The sequence below is a fragment of the Zalophus californianus genome, chromosome 16, assembly GCF_009762305.2.
Source record: "Zalophus californianus isolate mZalCal1 chromosome 16, mZalCal1.pri.v2, whole genome shotgun sequence".
NCBI lineage: Eukaryota > Metazoa > Chordata > Mammalia > Carnivora > Otariidae > Zalophus > Zalophus californianus.
This window is the reverse complement of record NC_045610.1, coordinates 2,267,886-2,292,969: the sequence shown is the minus strand read 5'-3', so window position 1 is coordinate 2,292,969 and position 25,084 is coordinate 2,267,886. Positions and strand designations below refer to the sequence as shown.

The following is a 25,084-nucleotide window of genomic DNA, read 5'->3' as shown; positions in this document are numbered from 1 at the left end:
CGACTGCAGCCAGAGGGATGGAGGGTAGACCGAAGGGAGGACTTCCCCGGTGGAGTTGAAAGGGCTAGGTGGGAAGAAAGGAAGGTAAATGCCAGAGGCAGGAGGAGGGAAAGACAACCCTTCGGGGTCCCCTGTGAAACACGTCTCCATCAACACGAGGAGGAGGGGCATGGCGGGGGGGGGGACCCAAGCGTATTCTTCTGAGACCTAGGAGGTGTCACTAACTTTGGAAACACCTGGATTTTCCCAGGAGAACTCTCCTCCCCTCCTCAAATTCACTGCCTCCCCTTTAGGGCCTCTGAGGTCTTCCTGTACGTCTCTCTCTGCCCTTGCTCCTTCCTGAGACTCTGTGCTCAGGCTAGATCGCTGACATAGCGGGTCCTTCCCAGCCCGAGAGGAGCTGCAGGAACTCTCATCCCCCTCCCCGCCCCGCCCCCCCACCGCTCACACACACACCTACTTCTCTCGCCCTAGGTCAAGGAATCCCTGGTACTTTATCCCTCTGCCCTGCCATCCTCACTGGGGACACACCAGGAGGAGAGATCTGGGCTCACCTGCCTTTCCTTCGGGGCTGCAGGGGCCTCCTTGGGGGTGGCCCCCGTCCCCAGTTCCTCTGGGAAGTGTGGCAAACTCACCCCTGGCTTTGGGGAGAGAGGCCAGCGTGCGAGGAGCCAGGGGAGGATGGGACTGCCCACTTCAGCTAACGGCTAGAACTGGGTGGGGAGGCAGCTCAGCTCCAATCCTGCGGATTAGGGAGATTAAAGTCAGAGGGGAGAGATGTCCGAGAGACCCAGAGGTGAAACTCGAGAGCCCCGTGGAGGAAAGGCCTGGGGGCTGAGCGGAGGGGGGTGGGCTGGGGGCTGGGATTCGGGGGACCCTTCTCCTGAACCTTCCCGTAGACTCTGGGGCGAGAGGGCACAGGCTGGGGAAGATGAATGTGCTGGTCCCCCTGTCTCTTCCTTGACCCCCTCCTCCCTCACTTGCATTTCACCAGCTCCCCGCTCAGCCCTCTGGCTCCTGGCCCCCCCACTGTTGCGATGGGCACCCCCTCTCCTCACCGTGCTGCACAGTGACCTCTTCCAGGCCTTGCTGGGTGAGTAGCCCCAATTTTCTGAGGGGCAGTGGTGGAAAGGGCTGGCCTGGGCCTGCCAGGGCCGTGAGCGAACTTGGGGGCAAGCAGGAGTCCAACCAGGGGTCAGTCGCCCCGACCGTCCTCCATGAGGATCCAGCCGTCCTGGCTGGAGGAGCTCCTCCCTTACCAGGCACCAGGAGGCGAGATGGTGGCAGGGGTGGCCAGGGCGGCAGGGGTGGGGGAGGGTAACTCAGCTCTGTTCTGGTGACAGACATCCTGGACTTTTATGAGGCTTCCATCTCGGAGAGCCAGGTAAGGGGGTGAGGTGGGGCCGCTTCCTCAGGGAGCGGGCAGGCAGGGCTGGACGGCTGAGCTCACATTGACGACTTGGGGGCCCTGGGGACAAACTCCTGAGTCTCCTCCTCCCCTCCCCCCCCTCGCCCCGTCCTGTAGCCCCTTCTTCCTCCTGCTTCCCCCCCCCTTTCCTGGGCCCCAGTTTCAGGCACTAAAGAGTCCAGGCCCGAATTACTTTTCAGGCTTCCTGAGGGAGAACTCGCCCCCCCACCCCCCCCGCCCAGGGATCCCCTCCTGCCAGCCCCCCCTCCCTCAGGCCCTGCCCCCTGCCAGCCCCCCCACCCAGTACTGAAAGGAGTATGGGTGCTCCCGGCCCCACTACGGGGTGCTCGCTGCCCTGAGAAACTGAAGCCGTCCTCCTGGTCTCTGTTCCGTGTGCTGGTGCCTGGCCAGGCCTCCATCTTTGCCTCAGGGGCCCTCTGCTGCTGCACTTCCCTCCTCTCCCGTTATCCGGGTTCCTGCCAGCACCGAAGCAGTTAACTCGGCCAAGGCACCCCCCCCATCCGCGCTCCTCGCTCCCTCCCTCCCTCCCCCTGCTTCCTCTCTCCTCCTCTCTCCCCTTCCCTCCTCGGCTCCACGGCTCCCTCGGCCGCTGCCGCCTCCGACCCCCCCACCCCACTCCCCCCGCCACGGCCCCTAGCCCCTGGCCGTTAGGCAAGACCCTCCCCTACCCCGGGGCTCCCCGAAATCCAGTTCCCCTCCCCCACCCCAGCTCATGCCCCAGCCCCCGAACTCCGGGGCTGCCAGCCCCCGGTGCCCCCGCCCCTCCTGAGAATCGGGGTGTGCTCCCCAAGCCCCCTCCCCTCCATTGGGGACCCCCTTTTAGGGCCCCCTTCCCCTCCCTCCCACGCTCCCCTCCCCTTCCCTTCTCCAACCCCCTCTTTCCCCTCTCACCCCTCCCCCCATCCTGGCCCCCCCTGCAAAAGTGGGGTGCGGAGGGGGGAGGGGTGAGAACCCACGGAGGGGAGGAACGAAACTCCGATGAAGTCAGAGCCCCTTACCCGCCGCCGCGGCCAGCCCCCCCAACATGGACTGTCTCTGTATAGTGACAACCAAGGTAAGCATGATGGGGGGGCTATACACTGGGAGGAGGGCATGAGTTTGTGGGGAGGGGTCAGGCAGGCCTCATCTCTGGCTGGGGGCCGTGGAGTGACAGCATCAGAAGATGTATTTGGGGGTCATGATTTAGTTTTGGGGTTCACATCTGAGATAATGCTGGGTTTGGCCACAGGTGCCCCCTGGAGTGAGCCCTTTGTACCTGTACAGAAATGGAAAATTTGGGCTGTTTTGTGGTGTGGGGGGGGCTAATGGGTTTTGGGGTTCACCAACGATGTTTGAGGGAGACTTATTTAAGCAGAAGCCTGGCTCACAGGGGAGTCTTGGTCTTGTACATTAGAAGGTGGACGGTGTGAGGGGGGTCCTCTACCCTCCTGGGGGACAAACTGGCTCCTAGGTGTCTTGTCCAATGTCAGGGGGCTCTTGGCATGGGGGTAGACGGTTATTGGTTGTGAGTGCCTGACTGGTCTGGGGGTGTCAGCGGGCAGAGAAGGGGTGGGCCTTCAACCTATAGAACAGGCATCTCGTGGTAGAGACGTTTGGGGGTATGCTCAATTACAGGGAGCTGGTCATTTAGGATTCGGTCTTATAGAATGGGGACTGTTGGGAGTTGTCAGAGGGTTAGGGCCTGACACAGGATCACCTGAGGGAATGGACCAGGTGAGGTGAGGGTTTGGGGTACTCCCATGGGAGGGAGAAGCTTGCAGCAGCGGAGGTTGCCAGACCCTGAGGAGGAGGAGGAGGAGCGCTTTCGGGAGACGGGGGATTTGAGGAGGGGGACCAGGTGGGTGGTGCAGAATTTGGGGGTGGCCCAGGCAGGTGCTCACTATCCCTGTCTCCTCCCACACTGTATCCACCCCTTGTTGAGGAAGAGGGAGAAGAGCAGATGGAGGGGAATGTTCCTCTTACCCCTGACTCTTGGGATCAAGGTGGGGGAGGACACCTGGATTTCAGGTTACCCTGGGTGGAAAGGAGTTGGAGGAAGGCAGGGCTGGCAGCGGTCGAGGACGGGACGAGGGTGTCCCTTTGGTTGGAGCCTTGGAAAGGGCACATCTTGGATGGGGAGCACAGGCGAGCTCCTGGTGGGATGCAGAATACCTAGGTCTTGGCTGTGAGACTCTGGGACTGGCAAGCTGGATGCCTTGGTGTGTGGAGGGAGGCTTGGGCGGGTGGCAGGCAGCTGGGGGTTGGGGGGTGGGACAGGAAGTGGGGGCCGGGGAGGCGGGGTCCGGGTGAGTCACAGGCTGGGGAGGGGGTTATATTTAGTGGGAACTGCAGCTTCTCAGGGGAGGGAGCTGAGGACACACATGTTCCCTGCCACAAACTCACACATGTGTGTACACATGCATCGTGCACGTGTGAGCAATGGATGCAAGAGACTGGAGCTCGAGGACCTTCAGGTCCTGAGTCCCCACACCCTCCCCAGAGCTACTTGCTTGTCTCCCCCCCCCCCCCCGCCCCCCGCCAGTTCTGTGGGCTCCAGGCTTTCTCCCATGCTGCTGCTTTCCCCATTCCCTGGAGTTTCAGGGGATTTTTGTGCCTCACTTACTCTGGCCTGGTGTCCTTAATGTCTGTCTGATCCTTTGCTTCCCCTGTCTCCTGCCCTTAGCCCGCCCCTCAGCCTTAGATTCCCTGGCTGTGGTCCCCTGTGTTCAGGTGTACCCAGAAAGCCAGCTGGAACGTGTGGGCTCTGCTTCCAACATGTGAACACACATGTGTCAGCGAGGGTGAGGGGCTTCTTCTGGGAGGGGGAGCTTATTCGTCTTCCATCCAGACTCCTACTTCTTCGATGGAGCCCAGGGTGAGCATCCCCGAGGGAAGGAGCCTTGCGCAGAGAGGATCAGTCATGCATTTGGGGTTTTACAGAGGCGTGGAGGAGACCCAGGCTTGCCACATTCCTTGGCCGGAAAACTTGTCAGTCTCGGGAGGACGAGGACTCCAACTCCCATAAGGCCTTGAGGCATAAGAGCCCTCGGTGTAAGAGGGTTGCTGTCCGTGGGGCTGTTGGGAGTTGTGGTTCCTCTCTATCCAGGGCAGCGGAGGGTAGCCCAGGAGGAGCCAGCAGGGGGCACGAGGCACTTGTTTCCCCCTCCCCCTCTCCCCCCGCAGCGCCCCCCGCCCCCAACATGCTGGGTGGGGTAGGGGGGTGCTCAGGCTTTGCGGTCGTTGAGCTCCCCGGCCCCGTTTGGGTGTCCTCCATCTTTCATTGCCTATATTTAGATTCCTGCCGCAGTAATTTAGGGAACACTTATGGAAGGCCTACCCTGCGCCAGGCCCTGTGCTTTGCGCTAACTCTTGCCTTCCGAGCGATCACTTAGGCTTACTCCGCGCCGGGGTCTCTGCCCGTGTCTGTCTCTGAGAATCTCTTTCTCCCACTCCGCCCCCGGCCCTCCCCCTTCTCCCCGCGCTGCTGTCGCCGTTGCCATGGCAGCTGGCGACGACTGAAGTTGCGTGGCGGACTTGAGGGCCGGGCGAGGGTGTCGGAGGGCGGAGCAGAACAGGTGGGGGAGGGGGGAGAGCGGGGAAAGACCGGGGGTATTGGGCTGGAGCCCCGGAGGCGAAGCGGTTAAACCCTCCGGGTGGTCCTTATTGGGCCCAGCCGAGATGTCGGGGGCGGGGCAGGGTGTCCAGCGGCCTCGTTCATTGGCGGACAGGGGCGTGGCGGAGGGACCGTGTGGGCGAGGCCGGGGGAGCGAATGGGCGGGAAGTGGACGGGGGCGTGGTCTCCTGGAGGCAGGTGGGTGGGGTCTGGCTTACTCTATCGAGGGAGGCGGGCAGCAACCCTCGGGAAGGGGCGGGGCCTGAGGGCCGGGTAACCTGCCCGAAGTGAGGGCGGGTCTGACCCGGCAGGGGCGTGGCGTGGTCCCATGTGCCGAGAGGAGACGGGGCTTGGGGGGCCTGTTTAAGGAACTGCGGGGTGCGGCGGGTCTTTGGGAAGGAGAATCCGAGGGTTGGGCGATCTGACGTCTCAGTTTTCCTAAGATGGAGGCCTGTTCACATTTCATCAGAGCACAACCTCCTACCTCAGCTCTCTGTTCCAGGGAGACGGTTGCTAGGCGACAGCAAAGTCCTTGATTGCTGCGTTGCCAGGCAACAGGGAAACGGAAAATGGAGGGAAAAAGGAAATGGGGGATGGGGGAGGGTCTTAAGGGGCCACAGCGCCCACTGGTGGAGAACCAGGGCCTGTGCATTTCTATTCTAGAAGGAATTTCGAGTTCAGCTCCTTTCCGCTTGGGCTCCCTCTGAGGATCCGAGCATTCCATCCAGATATGAAACTAGGGCATTAGGGGTCATCTTGGGGGCGCACCCATCAGATTCCGATCAACGGGAAGGGAAGGGAGGGACATAGGCGAGGTTCTAGGGCAGTCCGTCCTCTCTGCCCTGTGTGGGCATTATAGAGATGTCCGAGAGGCAAATTTGAGGAGGCTGCTCACTGGGCTCTAAGAGCTGGGAAGGTGGGCGTTTAATGGGAGAGCATTTGGGAGAGATGCTTTCAGGGTCAGTTGTTTAGGGGAAAATGCAAACCTCAGAGGCAGTCGTTTTGAGGTGTTCTTGGAAGATTTGTGGGTCACTGCCAGTTGCAGGCCAGATCTTACTTTAGGTGAATATTTTTTGAGGCTTGGATGTGGGGGAGATAGTTATATTTGGGAGCACTCTTCTAACAAAGTCGGAATTCAGATTCCTGAAGGTGATGGTGAGATGTAGGAAGGGCAGCCAGAAAAAGGAGTCATGTATGAACTTGAGGAGTGAAGAAAAGGGATCGGGAAGTATTTCTCAGTTTAAAGGTTTGGGAGTAGATTGAAAAGACTGCAATTGAATTTCGACGGTCAGCTTTAAGATACATTAAGTACTCCAGAAATTGGGGTCTGGTGATATATATATATATATCTATATTTTAAGCTTTTCTTTTTTTAAGTTTATTTATTTATGTAATCTTTACTCCCAATCTGGGGCTTGAACTCACGACTCCACGATCAAGAGTTGCATGCTCTTTCCACTGAGCCAGCCAGCTGGTGGTACCCGCGGCGGGCCTACTGGAAAATCAGGAGTATCTCATTAGATGCAGGGATTTGGACAGGGGACCCCAAACGAATTTGAAGACTGCTTATTTGGGTGTTTTACATTAGAGCAAGGGTGATATTTGCACTAATTTCAAGGTCTCTGTGGGCGGATTAGGGGATATGATTTTAAACGGGATGACTTAAAGGGCAGTTTAATTTGAGGGGACGCTGGAAAAGCACTGCCTGGCTATCAGGTGGGGCCGGACTGCTTATTAGAATAGGAGATGTCTTGGCATCTGAGGGGATGCTGTCCGCATTAACGATCTTTGGGGAGGGGCTTGTGGGAGGCATTTTAGGTCCTTTGTTGAGGGGGGGGGGTCCCTCTGCAGTGAGAGAGAAGTGCTTCTTCCTTCCCGCACCTTGGGAGTCCGGTGGAGATGAGTGGTCCAGCGAGGTTTGGGGGAGTAGTTAGGGGCCTGGTGATTTTAGGGGCAGGAGATTAGGTGAGAACTACAGCCGTAAATCGGTAAATCTGTAGAGGGGTCGGAATAGGAGTATGCGGTGGAAGGTGGAGTCCACAAAGAAACTGCTGGAACCTGGGAAGTTGATGGCTAAGAGGGTCTCCCCTCACCCCCTCGCTCCCATCGTGACGCTCTCCCGCACTGCGCAGGCGCCGTCCCCCCCCCCTCCGGCCGCAGCCTCCAGTCGCCGCGTCCGCCGCAGCCCCCGCCCCTCTGCCCCTCCCCCTCCCCCAACCCTGGGACCCTTGCTCTCCCACCCGCCCCCTCCCCTCAATCCCCCTCCCCTTCTCCATGTCGGCTCGGAACAGATTCGCCTCCATGTGTCTCTGCGTGGTACGTGCCGCGGTACGGGCTCCGGCCCCGCTCCCCTCTTCCCGGACTCCCCAAATCTCAGGGTGCAAGCTTCAAGTGCTGTCGCTCTTCCTTCTGCTTGGCGCGGGGTCTCTGGGTTGCAGTGTCTCGCGGACAGGCGCAGGGGGTCGCCCCTCTTATCAACATCCCCACTTTCACTCACACCCCTCTTTTGGGGGTGCAAGCCTCGTTCCAGGTCGTTCTGTGCAGCTGGGGCTCAGTGATGAGAGGGCCAAGGGGGAAGGAACAACAGCGATCCCCAGGCCTTTTACTTGCCTATGCCCTAACGTATTGGGGGTTCAGACTTGGTCCCAGTGGCATCTGAGCTGTGGCCGTTCGGGCCCAGAGCCCCAGTAGGGTAAAAGAAGGCATCCTCCTGTCCTGTAATCTGGGACCGAGAGGTGCTGACCCGGACCCCCACCTCCCAGTTCACAGTTTGGGAATGACTCTCCCCCACCCCCACCCCTCCAGACTGTTCCTGCCCCACCTCCCCTTACTACATGTATAGTTCTCTGAAAATTTCCCAGGACTGAACATAGGCCCTAACCTCCTTCAGCCACATTCTGGGAACTTTGGTACCCTTCCCTTGTGCCCCATTTCCCTCACATTGTCTTCTAATGCGGGGAGTCTTTTCCTTAGAACTAGACAGTCCCCCCCCCCCCGTGGGGGTGGGGCAGGGAGAAGTGTCTGCAGTCTTACTGTGATAAAAATTTACCTTCATTTCCTCTCTAGAATAAACGATGAATGTCTGCGATTCCATTTTCTTTCTTTGCACCCTGACATTGCTTCATCAGATTCAGGGACTTTTCTCTGTGAGGTGGGCTGAAGATGGAGGGTCAGTGGGTTTGAACCCTCCCCAGGACTGGGAGAAACCAGAAGCTGCCACCCTGGGCCCTGCCTCATGACCACCTAGGGTATGGGACTCTTGGGAAGTAGAGAGGGGAGCTGCTTCCTTCCCTCCCCCCTGGACCCCCAGTTCTGGGGAGCTGTCCAGGCTGCAGACCACCGTTTCAGGGTGTGGAGTGAACAACCTCTTTCAGGTCATGGGATTCTGTTATCCAAGATGGCCCAGCCTTTTGCGGGGGGGACTGTTTAGGTTATTCTCGCCCCCACACTTCCTTCTTCTCTACTTTTTGCGCCCATGGTCTTGAAACAGTGTATCTTGATGAGCCCCCGTTTTCCCTCTTAGAGGCCCTTCTTGCCCCTCATCCCTCTGTCCTGGGCGGGAGAGGCTTCATGTCACCAGCCCCATTTCCCACCCGTTCTCTTGCTGCCCCCTTAACTACAGCCAAACTTGGGTTACATCCTCCGAATTTTCAGAATCCTACTCTGGCATCGGGCGTTGACCTTGATAAGCTTCCTCCAGTTGGGTCTCGCAACTGTTGCCCTCCCAATGTTGGGGGACTCAGCTTCTCGGATGCTTTTTTGAGAGGGGATTTCTACCTTCTCTCTTTACCTATGTGTCCGGTGGTGGTGGTGTGTGTGTGTGTGGGGGGGGTGTCTTCTGTCTTCTCTAGTCTCTTGAGGGAGCTCTGCCTTTAGTAATCTCCTCCTCCTTCCCTGAACTTGCAGTTTGGGAGGGTCTGCTTCTGTGGGGACTGGCTCCTGAGGAGGGGAGTAGTGTGAGGGCAGAGGCCGGTGTGGGAGGCCCTTCACTGCTGTCTCCAGCCTCCCTTTTCCTCTCTCTCTGGCCCCAGTTAATCTCATTTACTGGTGTCCTTGTCAGGCTAGCATAGGAGGCCCAGTGAGATGGCTGGTGGTTAGTTGGGAAGGGAGTCAGGGGTCATGTTGGGTCTCGCACCCCTAAAAGCCAGAGGGAGACTGGGAATGGAATCTGAGACTCAGCGCTCTACCCCCTTCCCCAGTCAGCCACCCCGGAACCGACCCCCATCCCTGCCCCCCTCCTGAGGCCTGCTGCCTCCCTTGCTCCCCCTTCCTTCTCTGTCCCCTTCTAGTATACCCGATTAGCTGGCTGGGCTGTGGGCGTTTGTAGGGAAGGGGCCAGACGCCCTGGGGCCCCTTTGCGGACCACTTGGGAACCACCGGGGCCAGTGGAAGAAGAGCTGGACGAGTTCAGCTTTGTCCTGCCTGGGGGGCTGATGCCAAGTACCTGCCAGTCGAAGGGCCGGGCCTAACTGCGGTCCCTGCCTCTGGCATGCTAGTGCTGGAGAGCCGGTCGCTCTTGGGGTAGAGGCTGCGGTGGGGAGACTGAGGCCGGGAGGGTGGGGTGGGAGTGAGATAGGATGGGGGGGTGCTGCAGGGGGAGTATGGAGGAGGGAGCTTGCAAACATGGGGAGTGGGGTGAGGACGAGGGAAGCAGAGAAGTTGGGGATGGGCATGGAGAATGGGGGTGCAGAGCGTCAGAGGGCCGGCGATGATGTGACAGGGGCTTGAAGCTGAAGGCCCCGGGCGGGGCGGGAGAAAAGGAGGCCGGAGGAGGGGGTGTGCCGGGTGGAAGGCCGGGGCCTGGGACGTGGGGCGTTGGGGGAGGGGCTGAGATGATTTGGGACGAGCCGGGAGGTGGCGGCCTAAGCGGGAGAGGGGCTGGGGGAGGGTGGAGGGTGGGGAGCCACTGGGGCTGGAGGAGAGGGAGGGGAGGAACTGGTCTGGCCCCGGGGCCTTCCGCCCTGCACTGGCGGGCGGGCGGGTTGGGGGGGGGGGGTGGAGAGGAGGCGGCCGGGCGGACAGCCTGGAGCCCGAGGCCCTGGGCCGGCCGCAGTGACGCCTCCGTCCCCATCCCCAGAAATACCGCTACCAAGATGAAGACACGCCCCCTCTGGAGCACAGCCCGGCCCACCTCCCCAACCAGGTAAACGCCCCCGAGCTGGTGCACGTGGCGGAGAGGAACTTGTCCCACCTCGAGGCCGTCCACGGGGTCGTGGGCCACGCCCACCTCTCCCCCCTCAAGGTAGGAGACTCAGGCGGCCCCCTCCCCAGTGCGGCCCGCGGAGCCTCGGAGCGGCAACCACCCCCACGGGCCGGTAGGGCGAGAGCCATAGGCGGGAGGAGGCTGGGACGGGGCGCCTGGGCCTTGGGCCCCTGGGGCCTGGGGAGGGGGCGCTGGGGGCGGGGCCGGAGACACCTCGTTCCCACCGAGGAGACGCAGAGGCCAGACAAGTGGGAGTGGGTGTGGAGCTTAAAGCCTGGGTGTGTGTGCTTGCGTGTGTGTGCGCGCACGCGCGCGTGCCTGCACGCACGTGTGCTGAGATGGCGCAGCCCCAGCATGCTCCCCACGCCAGGCCCTCTTCATTCCTTCACACCCCCACCTCCGTTTCCGTTTTCTGTGTCCTGAGCTCTGTTCCCAGCTCCTGCTGCCCTCGTTTGCTCTAGCCCCTTGTCCCCCTCCCCCCCCACGTCGGGCCTCTGGGCCTGGCTCTCCGTGTCCCCACGTCTCCAGTCCTTTCCATCTGTCTGGTCGGAGACTCCCAGTCCTGGGGCCTTTCTGCCTCGGTCCCCGGCGCCAGCCTCTGCTCCCCTCCTCCCCGCCTTGCCCTCCCGCTGGCTGGCTGTGATTCTGGATGCTGTCTCTCTCTTCCTCCCACGCTCTCTCCTGCTCCCTCCCCGAGCCCCAGCTCGGGCCCTCCGCGCTGCTCAGCCCTCCTAGTCGGGGGCCCGCAGGCTCTCCCTCTCGCAGCTACCCTTCCCTCCTCCTCCCTTCTCTGCTTTCTGGCCACACCTCTCTCTCTCTCTCTCTCTCTCTCTCTCTCTCTCTCTCTCTCTCTCTCTCTCTCTCTCGTCCTCCCCCCACCGTGCGTTTCTTCTTCGGGCCCCTCCTGTCCTCCCATTATGGCCACTACCTGTTTCCTTCCCCTCCCCCTCTGTGCTCGCACTGTGTTTTCCATCTCCCGTCCCAGGGAGACCTGTTTCTGAGACCTCCCCTCTCCTGCCCACTGTGCTCCCCTTCCGTCTCCTTTCCTGGGGGGGGGGGCACACGATGGGGAGGAAGGGAGACCCCAGGCAGGCTGTGACAGGCAGGGGTGGGATTCCAGAATCCTGGGGGATGCCCTGGGAAGGGGGGAGGCTGCTGACATTTCCCCAGAGGAGACCTGGAGGAGGTTTCTGAGCCGGGGGATGAGGAGGCAGGGAGGGGGCAGCGGTACGTTCCGGGGTGAGGAAGAGCGGTTCCGAGGGAAGGGAAGACCATTCTCTGGGCTGGAGCAAAATCGAGGACCACGAAAGGGTCAGAGGCCCCAGGGCCAGGGACAGACCGGGCAAGGCTGTGAAGTCAGGACCCAGGAAGAGCTGATGGAGGGGAAGAGAAGTAAGGCCCTGGAGGAGAGCAGACAGCATGGAGTGTCCGTCCTGTGGACCAGGGGGAGGAGGAAGGCCGACTGGACATGCTGTTGGTAGGATGGGGCCATGAAGTCCCTGGAGAGGAGAGGAGACATGGGCGAGGGAGGTGTGTGCAAGGTGGTAGTGGGCTCAGGCTAGTGAGTGTTGGGATCGGGGCTCTGGAAGCAAGGGAAACGGAGGGGAGAGTGCTGGAGGCCCTGAGCCCGCCAGGCAGCGTCTGGGGACCAGGCCTGAGCTGGGGGACAAGAGAAGCCTCGATTAGCAGAGGAGATGGGGGAGGGTGGAATTGAGAACGAACGACCGTGATTTGGGGATAGAATCTGGCGGGTTTGAAGCGGGGTTAGGGAGGGTGGTGCTGATCTCTAGGAAGTCAGAACTTAGGATGGACGCTGAGGGGGGACGGGGCCGGAGTGGGGGGCCCGGACAGGACAGGGGCTGAGGATGAGGACCAAGGCTGGGTCAGAAGGTGGAAACTGTAAGGTAGGACAGGGATACGGGTGGAGGGTGTGGGATGCTGTAGAGAGAGGGATGGGAAGCATGTGAAGGTAGTTGAGGAGGAGGCTCCCGGGGAAGGAGGCTCTGGGCTGAGGGTGGGGTGGGGATTGAGGATTGGCTGTGGGATGGAGAACGGCCACGTGGATGCGATTTCGGCAGTCAGTGGCCATTGGTTGGATAACAGCGTTTGCTGAGGTTTGAAGGGTCGGAGGTTGGTGGTGTTAATAGGTTTATGGGTACGAAATGAAATCTGTGACAGAGTTGAGATGTAACGGGTAGTGTTGCGAAACAGCACTAGGAGGGAGGAGGGGCCCTTTCGGAGGGGGAAATCGAAGAGTCTGGGGAATCCGGGATGAGTGCCTTGCGCTTGGTAGGCTCCAAATAAATATTTGTTTAAGGAGGAGATAGGTGGGGGACCCCGGAAGGACGCTCTTGGCCGCCTCCCCCATTGCCATGGAAACGGGGCTTCGGTTGCCCTGGCGACTGGGGAAGCCCCTAGGACCGGCCGAAAGCTGGCCCCGCCCCAGAGTCTAGAGACCCTGCGGCGTCGAGGCGACTGACGTCAGGACCTGGGCACGCCCCACTTTAACCCTTTACTGAATGAAGTGGGGTGGGGGGAGTAGATGAGAAGATAGGACCCGGATGTCTTTCACCACTCCCCCTTCCTGACGTCCTGTGCCCTGCGTAGGGTGAGGGGCGTAGGGGAGGGCCAAAGGGGCTATCCAGGATGCGCTGCGCCCACCAACGTCTTCAGCCTGGACCGCTCTCGCCGGGCCATCGGGGGGCGGGGCCCAGGGCAGGAGAGGCGGGGCTAGCGGATCTCTTCTGCCTTCGGGAGTCTGGTCGCCCCTAGGCCACGCCCCTCTCCCCCCTCCCGTTGTCCTGGCGACAGGGCCTTCTGGAGGTGGGTCTCCCCAGGCCTTGGCTGGGCTTAGATATCGTTGCTAGGCAACAGAGTCCTCAGAGGAAGGGGCGGATTGGCCGGCGGGTGGGGGAGAGGGAGGGAGGGGCCTGCAGCTGGGGGAACCCCGGATTCGGGGGGCCCCAGGGTTTGGGACAAATGTGTGTGAAGGTGAGGGGCAGATCTGAGGGAGGGTTGTCAAGGTTTCTGGGTGTAGGTAGGCCGACGGGGACAGGGATGGGGGGCCGGGTGTGGGGGGCAGGACCTGGTGGACATAGAAGCACTGGGGTGTATCTGTGTAGTGCGTAAGGCAGTGGCATCCTGAGGTGTTACATCCGGTGAGAAGCTCCCCCCTTCGCCTGCCCTCCCCCCACTCTTTACCATCTGCTGCTCCCCCATCTGGCTGTCTCTCCCTCCCTCCCCGCTTTCTCAGACACCTCCTTCCACGTGCAGGGGGCCTGGGCCGGGCAGAGGTAGGGCCTGGCACAGGTGCGTGTATGTTTGTGATGGAGGTTGAGCTGGGTCCTTGGAGGCTTCAGGAGCGGGCTCGGTTAAGAGGCTGGAAGGGTGGCCAGGCTGGTGGGACCCCCTGAGGACGACGGGCTTCTTCTTGAGCCCAGCCTCAGGCAGCTCTTCATCCCCTTTCCGCTTCACAGGCCAACTCTCCTCCTGTGATTGTCAACACAGACACCCTAGAAGCCCCGGGATATGTGAGTTGTTTAGATTTTGGGGCCATCGGCGAAGGAAGGAGGGAGAGAGGGAGGGCCTGGGCCCCAGCACAGGGTGGGGGCCTGGTCTCAGGTGGGGATGTCTGTCTCACTGTTTCTGTGTTTCTGGCCCGTGCTGGAGTTGCAGGTGAACGGGACGGAGGGGGAAATGGAATACGAGGAGATCACATTGGAAAGGGTGAGCCGGCTCCCCACTCCGAGGTCGCCCGCGCGCCTCCCTGTCAGTGCCTCTTTCCGTGCCTGTGTGTGGTAGGTGGCCGGCCTCTTAGCCTGGCCCCTTCCCGCTCTGATCACGGCTCCCCAGCCCCACCCCCCTCCACAGTCACCTTGCCCGGAGCAGGCAGCGAGAGGAGGGCTGACACTCCTTCCCTCCTTCTGCCCAGGGCAACTCAGGTCTGGGCTTCAGCATCGCAGGTGGTACCGACAACCCACACATTGGAGACGACCCATCCATCTTCATCACCAAGATCATTCCTGGCGGGGCTGCGGCCCAGGATGGCCGCCTCAGGTGGGGAGAGGAGACAGAGGGTAGGGTGCCGGTTCCCTGGAAAGGGAGGGCCAGGGCAGCACGAAGCCCCTGGCTCAGGCCCACCTCGCTGCCCCCAGGGTCAACGATAGCATCTTGTTTGTAAATGAAGTGGACGTTCGGGAGGTGACCCACTCGGCTGCAGTAGAGGCCCTCAAGGAGGCGGGCTCCATTGTCCGCCTCTATGTCATGCGCCGGAAGCCCCCAGCTGAGAAACTCATGGAGATCAAGCTCATCAAGGGCCCTAAAGGTAGTAAGCTAGTCATGTCTCTCCCCGCCCCGCCCCCCCCCCCCCCCCCCCCCCGTCCACCCCAACTGGCCCCCGCCCCGAGGCCTGCTCCCCAGCCACCGGGCACCGGGGCGCCCACCTCTGCCCTGCCCTCCATCCAGGTCTTGGCTTCAGCATCGCAGGGGGTGTAGGGAACCAGCACATCCCTGGAGATAACAGCATCTACGTGACGAAGATCATCGAAGGGGGTGCCGCCCACAAGGATGGGAGGCTGCAGATCGGGGACAAGATTCTAGCGGTGAGGACCCCCATCCCTCTGCCCAGCCCGCACTTGGGTCTCGCCTCCTGGCCCTGGGCAGGCCCGGCCTTCCGCATCACCGTTCCCACGGTGCGTCTGTCTTGGCACTGTTTCTGGCTCGTCTGAGCTCTCTCCTTCCTTGGCCCCAGGTCAACAGCGTGGGGCTGGAGGACGTCATGCATGAGGACGCCGTGGCAGCCCTGAAGAACACGTATGACGTGGTCTACCTGAAGGTGGCCAAGCCCAGCAATGCCTACCTGAGTGACAGCTACGCTCCCCCAGACATCACGACCTGTGAGCGCCCTCCAACCCTCAGAGCTCCCCGTGACCCATCCCAGTGACCCCCAGGCCACCCCGGTGACTGCTCTTCTTCCAATACTTGCTAGCAAATAGGAACCATCTCTCCTGTTCTGTGGTTGGAGAATAGATGGAAAATCAGTCGCCATGGAAGACCTAGAAAAGATTGTCAGTAGTCTCTTCCCCGGAACGCCCAAGGCCCAGACGGTTTTGTGGCTCATTTTTTTCAAATCTTCAAGGAATAGATAATTCCTACGCTCCTTCTGAGCAAGGGAAAGGATAAAAAAAGTTCACGTTTTGCCGTATGAGGGCATTTCAAATGGTCATGAAGGTAACATAAGAAAAGCAAAGCATAGGCCCCATTTTGCTTCTGAGTAGAGACGTGGAAGTTTATAGTGATGCAGTCGTAGGCCAAACACAGCGGCAGGTCGCGGGGGGAATAATATTGTCTCATAATAGGGTTTGTTTCAGAAAAACTGGAGGTGGTTTTGTATTGGGAAACTTTTTAATATGATTTGTTGTATTAAACAATTGAGGGACTAAAATCGTAAGCTCGTCTCAACTAGATGTTGGGAAAAGACATTGAGGAAATTCAACTTCTGTTTTCACGTGAGAACATAGTAAACTAGGAACACAGAAGTTCTCCTTCACGTGATGAAAGGTAGTTATAGTACCAAGTGGATCTAGGCTCCTTAGAGAAGGGGCCCATTCTAAATCTTGGCCCAGAAAGGGATGAGGAGACCCATGATTGCCAGGTGGTGTTAACGACCCAGGAGGGGCTCCTACTGGATAGTCAGTCAAAACTCATTAACTGTGTGAAAGTCTATGAGATCATAATGATGCTTAGGAATAATTGGGCATCCTTGGACCTGTTTTATGCTTGCTTTCCTGCACAAACCACACCTCAGAATTACCAAATGGTTGATATGGCAGAGTTGTTTTTATTTTTACTTTTTCTTACATTTTTATTTATTTATTTGAGAGAGAGAGAGAGAGAGAGAGAGAGAGAAGCCAAGCAGGGAGCCCAATGTGGGACTCCATCCCAGGACCCTGGAGATAGGACCTGAGCCAAAGGCAGATGCTTAACCAACTGAGCCACCCAAGCACACATTTTTTAATTTTAATTTATTTTTTAGTAGGCTCTACATGCAATGTGGGGCTCGAACTCACACCCCCTAGATCAAGAGTCGCACGCTCTACCGACTGAGCCAGCCAGGCGCCCCGAGGAAAGGTTCTCTGTGGAATAATTCCTATTGATAAGTGCCCTTTCCTCCCCCCCTCAAAAAAAGTAGAATATCCTATTTTGCAGTCCCCAGTGAAATATCAGAACCAGGCAATGGTCCTCAGTGGCCTCTAAAGTTCTTGGGTGAAAGGCTGGTGGGGAGCATAATAATGGGGGGGTCAGCTGACCGCACCTGAACCTGTCAGTTGGTTTCACCTAAGACGACCAGATAGTCTTGCCTCCCATTGCATAGCTGTGTATTTCTACCGCATGGCCTACGAAGTATTTGTGCCAAAAAAAGAACTTGAGTCTGACGAAGTTTCTAGAACCAGTTACCACTTTACAGGAGAAACAGAAGAACATGTTAACACCACTAAAGATGCCTAATAGAAAGTGGGAAAGTCTATTAGACAAATGACCTAGTTTTCCCAACCGATGGATGCCCAAGAGAAGGGAAAACGGGGAGAGAGAGAGAGAGAGAGGAATTTTATAGATTAAGAGATTTGAGAAACAAACCCAAAGAAAACCCCCAAAGCCTGGTATTCATATTCCCCTCGACCACCCCAGGCACACCCAGGACATGAATTCCTGCCCCCCAATGTTGCTGGGATGGGGCGCCCCCCTTCACCCCGCCCTACCATCAGGCAAAATCATGTCTCCTTGCCCTGAGCCTGCTCTCCTGGTTGCCTAGGGAGAAGATGGGGTGCTGGGCGCTGCCCTTCACGATGCTCGGTCCCATCCCTCCTCCATGTCTTCTTCCAGCTTATTCCCAGCACCTGGACAATGAGATTAGTCACAGCAGTTACCTGGGGACCGACTACCCCACAGCCATGACCCCGACTTCCCCTCGGCGCTACTCCCCGGTGGCCAAGGACCTGCTGGGGGAGGAAGACGTGCCCCGGGAACCGCGGCGGATCGTGATCCACCGGGGCTCCACGGGCCTGGGCTTCAACATTGTGGGTGGCGAGGATGGTGAGGGCATCTTCATCTCCTTTATCCTGGCCGGCGGCCCGGCGGACCTCAGCGGGGAGCTGCGGAAGGGGGACCAGATCCTCTCGGTGAGGGAAGGCCAGCCGTCGCCCACGCGCCTCCCTCCCCTCAGGGCAGAGCCTGGTCCCCATCTGCGGCCACTCAGCCTCTGCCCTCTCTCCAGGTGAACGGTGTCGACCTCCGCAGCGCCAGCCACGAGCAGGCTGCCATTGCCTTGAAGAACGCGGGGCAGACGGTCACCATCATCGCTCAGTATAAACCAGAAGGTACCAGGCCGGAGGCTCCCCACCGTGCGGGCGGGCGGAGGATGGTCCTCGGATCGCTGTCTCCTGAGCTGGTGGCTTCAGCGGGGCGCGGGGGCGGGGCGGCGAGGGGGGGCGGCGGTGGGCCGGGCGGCGCGGGAACCTTCTTGTCCTCTCGCAGAGTACAGCCGGTTCGAGGCCAAGATCCACGACCTTCGGGAACAGCTCATGAACAGCAGCCTGGGCTCGGGGACTGCCTCCCTGCGGAGCAACCCCAAACGGGGTTTCTACATCAGGTCCGATTGCTTCCCGGCAGGGCTCCTTCTGCTTCTCAGCTCTTGCCCCCTCCCCTGCCTGCCTCCTGCTCCCCACCCGGGCCTGCCACTCCCCTGCATACGTTAGTGGTTTGAGATAACCCCGTAGCAGCTGGAACATAGCCTCGGTGCCAAGTACCCTGCTGCCTTCGGGCCCCTGGTCACCCTGGACCTCCACAGCTCGGGGACGCAGAGGTCACTGGCTGGCTGTGCAGGGGCCTCGTGGGCGCCGTGGCTCCTGGCTCCCCAGCCCTCCGGCGGCCCGCACGGCCTACCCCCTTCCCCTGTTGCAGCTCTACGGAGGTGCTCAGCGCTCTCCGCCCTGGCCTGACCTCTTCCCGCGGGTCCGGACCTGCATTTCTGGCCATCTGCTTTCTGGACCTGCCCCCTGGGATGTCCCACGGGCATCTCACACTCCGCACGCCCGAACTGGGCTCCCCGCTGTCCCCCGTGGCCTCGTGCCCCTGGGCTAACCGGTGCCCCTCGCTCGCCACCTGGCGCCCGGTCCGCTCGGACTCCTGCATCCAGGCGGGTCTGGCTCGGCCCTCCCCTCCCCGCTGGCCGCCAGTGGGCTCCCCGGCACCCACAGGCGGGTCCCAGAATGTCTCCCCTTTAGTCCCGTGGCTGCCTCCGTGGTCCTCCTTCCCTCGGCCTGACAGGAATTTGGTCTTTTTCTCTCACCCCTGTGGCTGTCCCGCACACGCGAGCTGTGGACCGCTGTCCTCACGCAGTTTGTGGGTCCCTCGCAGTCCGCCCCCGCCCCCCGTCGGAGGGCCGCCAGCCCCCGCGCTCGGCTGCACACCCCTGGTCTGGGGGCCCGGGTGCGCTCTCTGACCGCTGCCCGCCCACCCGCCCTCCAGGGCCCTGTTTGACTATGACAAGACCAAGGACTGCGGCTTCCTGAGCCAGGCCCTGAGCTTCCGCTTCGGGGACGTGCTGCATGTGATCGACGCCAGCGATGAGGAGTGGTGGCAGGCGCGGCGGGTCCACTCCGACAGCGAGACCGATGACATCGGCTTCATCCCCAGCAAACGGCGGTGAGGCTCCCGGGGTCTGCAGCCCTCCTGCCGCAGGTGCTCAGGTCCCAGAGGTCCGGGAGGTGGTGGTTGCGGGGGGAGCCTCGAGGGCGCGGGCTTGCCCTCTGACTCCTTGGAGGTCTGTCTGCCGTGCACTGTCCCTCCCGTGAGCCTTTGGAGCAGGGCCCCTTGCCGGCCATCTCCCAACCCTCCCATCCCTCCATGTCCCCCACAGGGTTGAACGACGGGAGTGGTCGAGGTTAAAGGCCAAGGTAGGTGGGGGGGGAGTGAGCTGGGGGGAGGAGCGGGGGCCTCCCGGGGCAGCACTCCGCTGACCCCGTGGCCTGCTCTCTCTTCGCAGGATTGGGGCTCCAGCTCTGGATCACAGGGTAGGTAGGGTCAGTTTGGCAGCCCGGGGTGAGGGAGCCCTGAGCATCTCTTGATATAGCCTCAGGAAGGCGACACGGGGCCCCGAGTCCCCTGTCTCAGAGCCCCTCGCAGATGCCCTGCCTCCCACTAGGTCGAGAAGACTCCGTTCTGAGCTACGAGACGGTGACGCAGATGGAAGGTAAGTCCCGGCCCTGCTGCTCTGGTTGGGGCGGGGGGGGGGGGCCCTGGCACCCCTACCCCCCCTCCTTGGGCGCTCCCCGGCCCGCGGTCCGCCTGAGCTGGCTCTCTGTCCTCAGTGCACTATGCTCGCCCCATCATCATCCTTGGGCCCACCAAGGACCGAGCCAATGATGACCTGCTCTCCGAGTTCCCGGACAAGTTTGGATCCTGTGTTCCCCGTGAGTGCCTGGGGGGGGGCCCCCCCGGGGGCGGGGAAGGGCGGCGGGGGCGGGGCCCAGCCGGACCTCAGGCAGAGAGGGCCCGCAGGGGCTGGGGTGCCGGAGGACACCGGCGTTCTCAGAGCAGGGGTGCTTCTCAGCCGCCCTCATGCTCCCTTCCAGGTCGGGGACCGGGGCGGGGGGCCGCGGGGAGGGGGAGGAGGGCTGGGGGCGGCAGTCCTGGTCTCCCCAGCAGCCGCCTTCCACGAAGGACCAGGCTTTCCCCTGGAGGGACGGCGGTTCGATCCTGGGGGGGGTGACTTCCTGGCAGATACAACGCGGCCCAAGCGGGAGTACGAGATAGACGGCCGGGACTACCACTTCGTGTCCTCCCGAGAGAAGATGGAGAAGGACATCCAGGCGCACAAGTTCATTGAGGCCGGCCAGTACAACAGCCACCTCTACGGGACGAGCGTCCAGTCCGTGCGGGAGGTGGCCGAGCAGGTAGGACCTGCGGGCGCCCGGCTTCGTCCTCCGCCCCTCTCCCCAGCCCACGGCCTTCCCCAGCTCTCTCTAACTCTCTCTCTCTCTGTCTCTTTCCCTGCTGGGTCTCCACTCCCTCCTCGGCCTCCTTCTCCTCTTGGGCGACTCTGTCTGGCCGCCTGCTCCCCCGGCCGCCCTCCCTCGCTTGACCCCAAACTCCCTGCCGCCATCTGTCCCCTCCTCTCCCCTCCCCTCCTCCGTGCCCCGGTTCTCCTCTCTTCCACCGGCCTTGCCCTTGGTGCCTTGGCCTCCCCAACGTGGTCCCTCCCTCTGTCCCGCTCCCCTGCGGCCCTTTGCCTTGGCCCGTTCCGGGGTCTGCACCCCCCCGCTCCTGCTCCTCGGCCGCCTCCCCCCCCCCCCGCCCTCTCTCCCGCCATGGCTCCTTTCTCCATCTGCCTCTCCTCTCTCCCACCTGTCTCTCCTTGTTTCTTCCATCTGTCCGTCCTCTGTCTGCCCCCCATCCTCCTTCCTCTCTCCTTTCCCCTTCCCCTCCTCCTCCTGCCCTGCACACCCCCTCTTTGCCCACGGCCGCCCCTCTGGCCTCGCTCTGCCCCGTCTTGTGGGCCCCCACCCTGCCTGTCCCGCACCCCTCCCTCGCTCCCTCCCACCCCCTCCTCCTGTGCCGCTGCTCCCCGTCTGCCCCTTCCTTTTTCTCTCTGTCTCTCCCTCTGTCTGTGTTCCTTTCCCACCTTGACTCCCTGCTCACCTGTCTTCTCACATCCCTGTCGCTGCCCCTTTGGCCAACCTCCCACCCCCCACTTTTCCACGTCCCGTGCCCTGTCCGGTACCTCTTGTCTGTCCTGCCCGCCACCTGCCGGTCCCCCTCCGCCCACCCTGCCTGCCCCCAGGGGAAGCACTGCATCCTCGATGTCTCGGCCAATGCCGTGCGGCGGCTGCAGGCGGCCCACCTGCACCCTATCGCCATCTTCATCCGCCCCCGCTCCCTGGAGAATGTGCTGTGAGTATGGTCCCGGGGGGCCTCCCCTCAGCCCCCCACACCCGTGGCCCCGGGCCTCAGAAGGCCTCTGCTGAACTCTCCCCTCAGAACCTGGGACAGCAGCTCCGGCAGCCCTCGAGGGGCGTCTGCCCCGGGAGCTGGAGCCCAGAGGATGCAGGGAGTCCCAGGCCTTTCCCTTGCTCTCCAGCCTTCGGCTGAGTAGGACTGCAACTCCCAGCAGCCCCTGGGGCATACACCTGCTGGGACGAGCCAGGGCCTTCGGGCCGTCGGGAGTTAGTTAGAGTCTGGGTGCCTTCACCAGGGCTGAAGGCCGGAAGGATGAGGCTCTGGAGAGGTCCCCGGAGCGGCCACACCCGGCTGGGGTGGGTCACGGGGTGGGGGGTGGTCATCGCGACCCTGGAGGATATCGGGAATTGTGTTTTCTGCTACGTGTTCCAAATGAGAACATAGCGGTGACCACATGGGCCACCTGGACGGAGGAGGTAACAGGCGGGGCGGGACCCATGCTCAGGTGCGCCTCTCTCTCGCTGTCCACAGAGAGATCAATAAGCGGATCACAGAGGAGCAAGCCCGCAAAGCCTTCGACAGAGCCACCAAGCTGGAGCAGGAATTCACAGAGTGCTTCTCAGGTGAGACCGCCGTGGCCCCCCGCCGCCCGCCCACTCAGGTTCTGCCGAGGGGCTGCGCCCGGTGGATGGATTGGAAAGAGGCCCTCGTTGGGTGGGTGCGGCCCCGCAGCTCATGGCCTGGAGTCTGAGGCAGAGGTACCCCGTGCTCTGGGCCCGCGCCATTCTCTTTGGAGGGCATCCGGCCTCACTGCCCGCTCCCCCCACCCCCAGCCATCGTGGAGGGCGACAGCTTTGAGGAGATCTACCACAAGGTGAAGCGTGTCATCGAGGACCTCTCAGGCCCCTACATCTGGGTCCCGGCCCGAGAGAGACTCTGACTCCTGCCCTGGCGTGGCCTGGACTCGCCCCGCCTCCCTCATGCGGGCCCCTTGGTCTGGACTGAATTGCCCAAGCCCTTCGCGCCCCCAGCCTCCCTCCCGTCCCTTCTTATTTATTTCCTTTCTAACTGGATCCAGCCCTGGAGGGGGGACACTCCCCTGCATGTATCCCCGCACCCCAGAACTGGGCTCCGGGACCCCAGGAACCTGGGGTCTGGGGTGGGGAGCCGGGCTCCTGGTCCCGAGCCCATGCTCCTGAGGACCTGAGCCCCTGCCCACCCCCACCGCACACACAAGCCCAGCGGGGGCCACCTGCCCTCCCCTATCTTCTCCCACACACATTCCAGAAGTCAGGGCCCCCTCAAGGAGCACCCCAATGCAGGGACGCAGGGCCACAGGCCTCCTCTCTCTCCTGAGGCAAGGCCTGGGGCCCCCCTGCCCCCGTCAGAACTCCCCAGGTCCCTTGGTTTAGCATTTATTTTTTCCCATTTTTTTTTCTTCTCCAAGGTGGTTTTTTGGGGGGATAAGTGGGGGGACCCTGCTGTGGGCCCCCTGCCTTCCACATGCCCCCCACCTTTTTCCTTTGCTGGTTTGCATGAGTGGAAGGTCTAACTGTGGCTTTTTTTTTTTTTCCTGGGATTTATTTTTTATTTTATTTTATTATTTTTTTTGGGGGGGAAAGGGGAGGGATGGGTCTAGGGAGTGGGAGCGTGGGAGGGAGGGGGGGGCAGGGGTTGGGGGTTGGGCATCCGGGAGCCAGGGGAAGACTGGAAATGCTGCCGCCTTCTGCAATTTATTTATTTTTTTCTTTTGAGAGAGTGAAAGGAAGAGACAGATACTTGAAACCTGGTGTGTGGCCTGGTTATTGGGGGTGTGGGTGAGGAGGGAGTCAGGGTGGGAGCGCGGAGGGATGGGCCTGGTAGCCAGAGCCCTCTTCACACCGGCCCAGAGAGGGGGGCGTGCCCTGAAAGGAGTCTCGGAGGGAACCTGAAACCAGGGCTCCTGAGTCAGTAGTGAGGTATGGGCCTGGGAAGGGCCGGAGGCACTGTCCACAGTCACTGACCCAGAAAGAGGCCAGACCGGTACAGGGTCCCTGCAAACTTGGCCCAGCCCTGATCCCTCCTCTGGGCCGTCTGGGGCAGCATGACGCTCTCGAAAGGAGAAGGTAGAAGAAACTTTCTTGGTTCAGGTTCGTAGAGTTGTGGACAGAGCTGGGCTCTTGTCAGTGAGGTTTACAGAGATTGGTTGATAAGAAGTGCCGTTACTGGATTTCTTTATGTCTCATCTCTATAGATAGATTTAAAGCAGCTTTGCCAATAATCAGGGTAGGAGAATGGAACCTCGATACTGAAGATTAAAACAACAACAACAACAACAACAACAAAACAAAAAAACACCAGATGCAGTGGCTATGAGGAGAAGTATGCTCTCTGAGCTTCCTGGTAGACAGGGCAAAAAAGGAAATGGCCCATTACCTAGTTCTTTCTTACAAAGGAGCAAAAAAGCTCTGGTTCTTCTAGGGAGTCAGATTTTCCTGACCCTAAGCCTCGCTGAAGCTTCTCAGGTGCTCCTGTGTAGGGTATCGGTTCTTGGCTTTTCTCCTGCCACTGTTCATATGCTTGATAGGCCCCTGCCGGGAAGACCTCAGCTGCAGCATCCCTGAGCCATTGCTGGCTCCCTCTGATTCAGGGGCCCCAGTCGGGGAGGCTGAGGTGGAGGGCACTAAGAGTTGAGATGGTTAAGCCCGGAACAGTGCAGAAGTTGAGAGCTGGATGCAGAAGGTCCACCCCAGGGCCTAAGCTGATCCAAGGAGCGTGCTAGAGATCTCTAGCAGGGTGTCACTGAAACCAGTGGTCCTGTCCGTGGATTGCCGCACACAAACTAATGTGCCGGGCTCTAAACAACCCAGCCTACTGAATCCTGGCGGTAGGCCCCCAGGGGTCTACGTTTCAGGAAACCTCCCAGGTGACTCTGATGTCTTGCTGGGTGCAGAAGCACTGCTTCCAAGGACGTTTCTCAAATAATCCTTCTTTTAGCTTGGTTCTGCGTAGGAGCAGATGGTTTGAGGCTGTGCTGATGTTCTCTACCATCGGCCGGAGGGAGAGATCTGTGAGCTGAGGAAGGTGTGTGCAAGGTAACGTCTCTGGCTCTAAGGGGTTAAGGAGAGTTCACTGAGAAGGGGTAGAATCACCTAATTCTGCATGCATCACTTCTTAGATTCTGAAAGGAATACATGTACCTTATAAAAATTCAAATAAATATAGAAATGCATATGGTTAAAAAAAAAAAAAAGAAGTTCCCTCCCCATCTCATTCCACATACTCCTCGGAGGGAAGCGCTTTGGCAGTTTGTGGTGTGTTCTTCCAAATCTATAAAGAGCTCTTCCCTGGCCGGTTAAGGAGGCCGTATGTTTGAGTGGATAGGCGCACTGGATTCCCAAGCAGACTGGGGTTCCAATCCTGGCTCCTCTTCTTCACTCCCCCTCGATTTCTTTCAACAAGGACTTATTTGGCTCTCCCTGGGTGCCAAGCAGCCTTTGAAATGCTGCAAGTGCAATATCTTGGCCCTCCGGGACCCTGGGGTCCTCGCAGTGGGGACTGCAGGCCACAGGAAGTGAAGGAATGCAGATCCCAAAAATGATGACGGTCCTAGCCAGCAAAGACAGCGGCCGTGCGGTGCGGTGCGCGTCTTTGCTGGTGTAGACGGGGTGCTCAGGGAGGCGCCCCCTTGGAGCAGCACTTGAGTTAGGGGCCCGCAGGGTGAGGAATGGCGGGGCGGCCGGTGTGCCAGGTGGAGAGTGCGAGGAAGGGCGAGGGGGGAAGCAGCTGGGGGTGCCGGAGGACACAAGGAGGTCACTGGGGTGGAGCGGGCCGGGGGGGAAGGAAACGGAGAGGAGAGGGGTCAGAGAAGTGAGCGGTTCGTGGGTCTGAGAGAAAGTGCCCTGCAAAGCCGGTGGCGCGCGGC

General features: G+C 60.6%; 1 protein-coding gene across 11 annotated transcripts; it reads left to right on the top strand.

Moving 5' to 3' along the window:
* Positions 1-765: 765 nt before the first annotated feature.
* Positions 766-24,040, top strand: DLG4 (discs large MAGUK scaffold protein 4). 11 transcript variants are annotated; one of them, XM_027625329.2, is made up of 22 exons: positions 766-796; positions 995-1,093; positions 1,344-1,384; positions 10,099-10,263; positions 13,701-13,754; positions 13,900-13,950; positions 14,156-14,280; positions 14,379-14,548; positions 14,689-14,825; positions 14,975-15,119; positions 17,107-17,402; positions 17,498-17,600; positions 17,758-17,872; positions 18,751-18,927; positions 19,142-19,178; positions 19,268-19,295; positions 19,427-19,474; positions 19,593-19,694; positions 20,005-20,177; positions 21,065-21,174; positions 21,712-21,803; positions 22,014-23,606. In XM_027625329.2, the coding sequence occupies exons 1-22, from the start codon at positions 778-780 to the stop codon at positions 22,118-22,120; spliced, it is 2,394 nt and encodes a 797-aa protein (XP_027481130.1). In that variant the 5' UTR covers positions 766-777; the 3' UTR covers positions 22,121-23,606. The 11 variants fall into 11 exon arrangements, 10 of the variants coding, with proteins under 10 accessions (XP_027481130.1, XP_027481129.1, XP_027481132.1 ...); XM_027625328.1 differs by having other exon boundaries at positions 13,891-13,950; positions 22,014-23,604; XM_027625331.2 differs by having other exon boundaries at positions 10,099-10,164; positions 22,014-23,602.
* The last annotated feature ends 1,044 nt before the right edge of the window (positions 24,041-25,084 follow it).

What these genes read in the sequence shown, in the direction of transcription:
- DLG4 (XM_027625328.1), top strand. An exon ending in CCTCTTCCAGGCCTTGCTGG is followed by an intron (nt 1,094 to 1,343) that starts GTGAGTAGCCCC and finishes TTCTGGTGACAG; the next exon opens with ACATCCTGGACTTTTATGAG. An exon ending in GCTCATCAAGGGCCCTAAAG is followed by an intron (nt 14,549 to 14,688) that starts GTAGTAAGCTAG and finishes CCCTCCATCCAG; the next exon opens with GTCTTGGCTTCAGCATCGCA.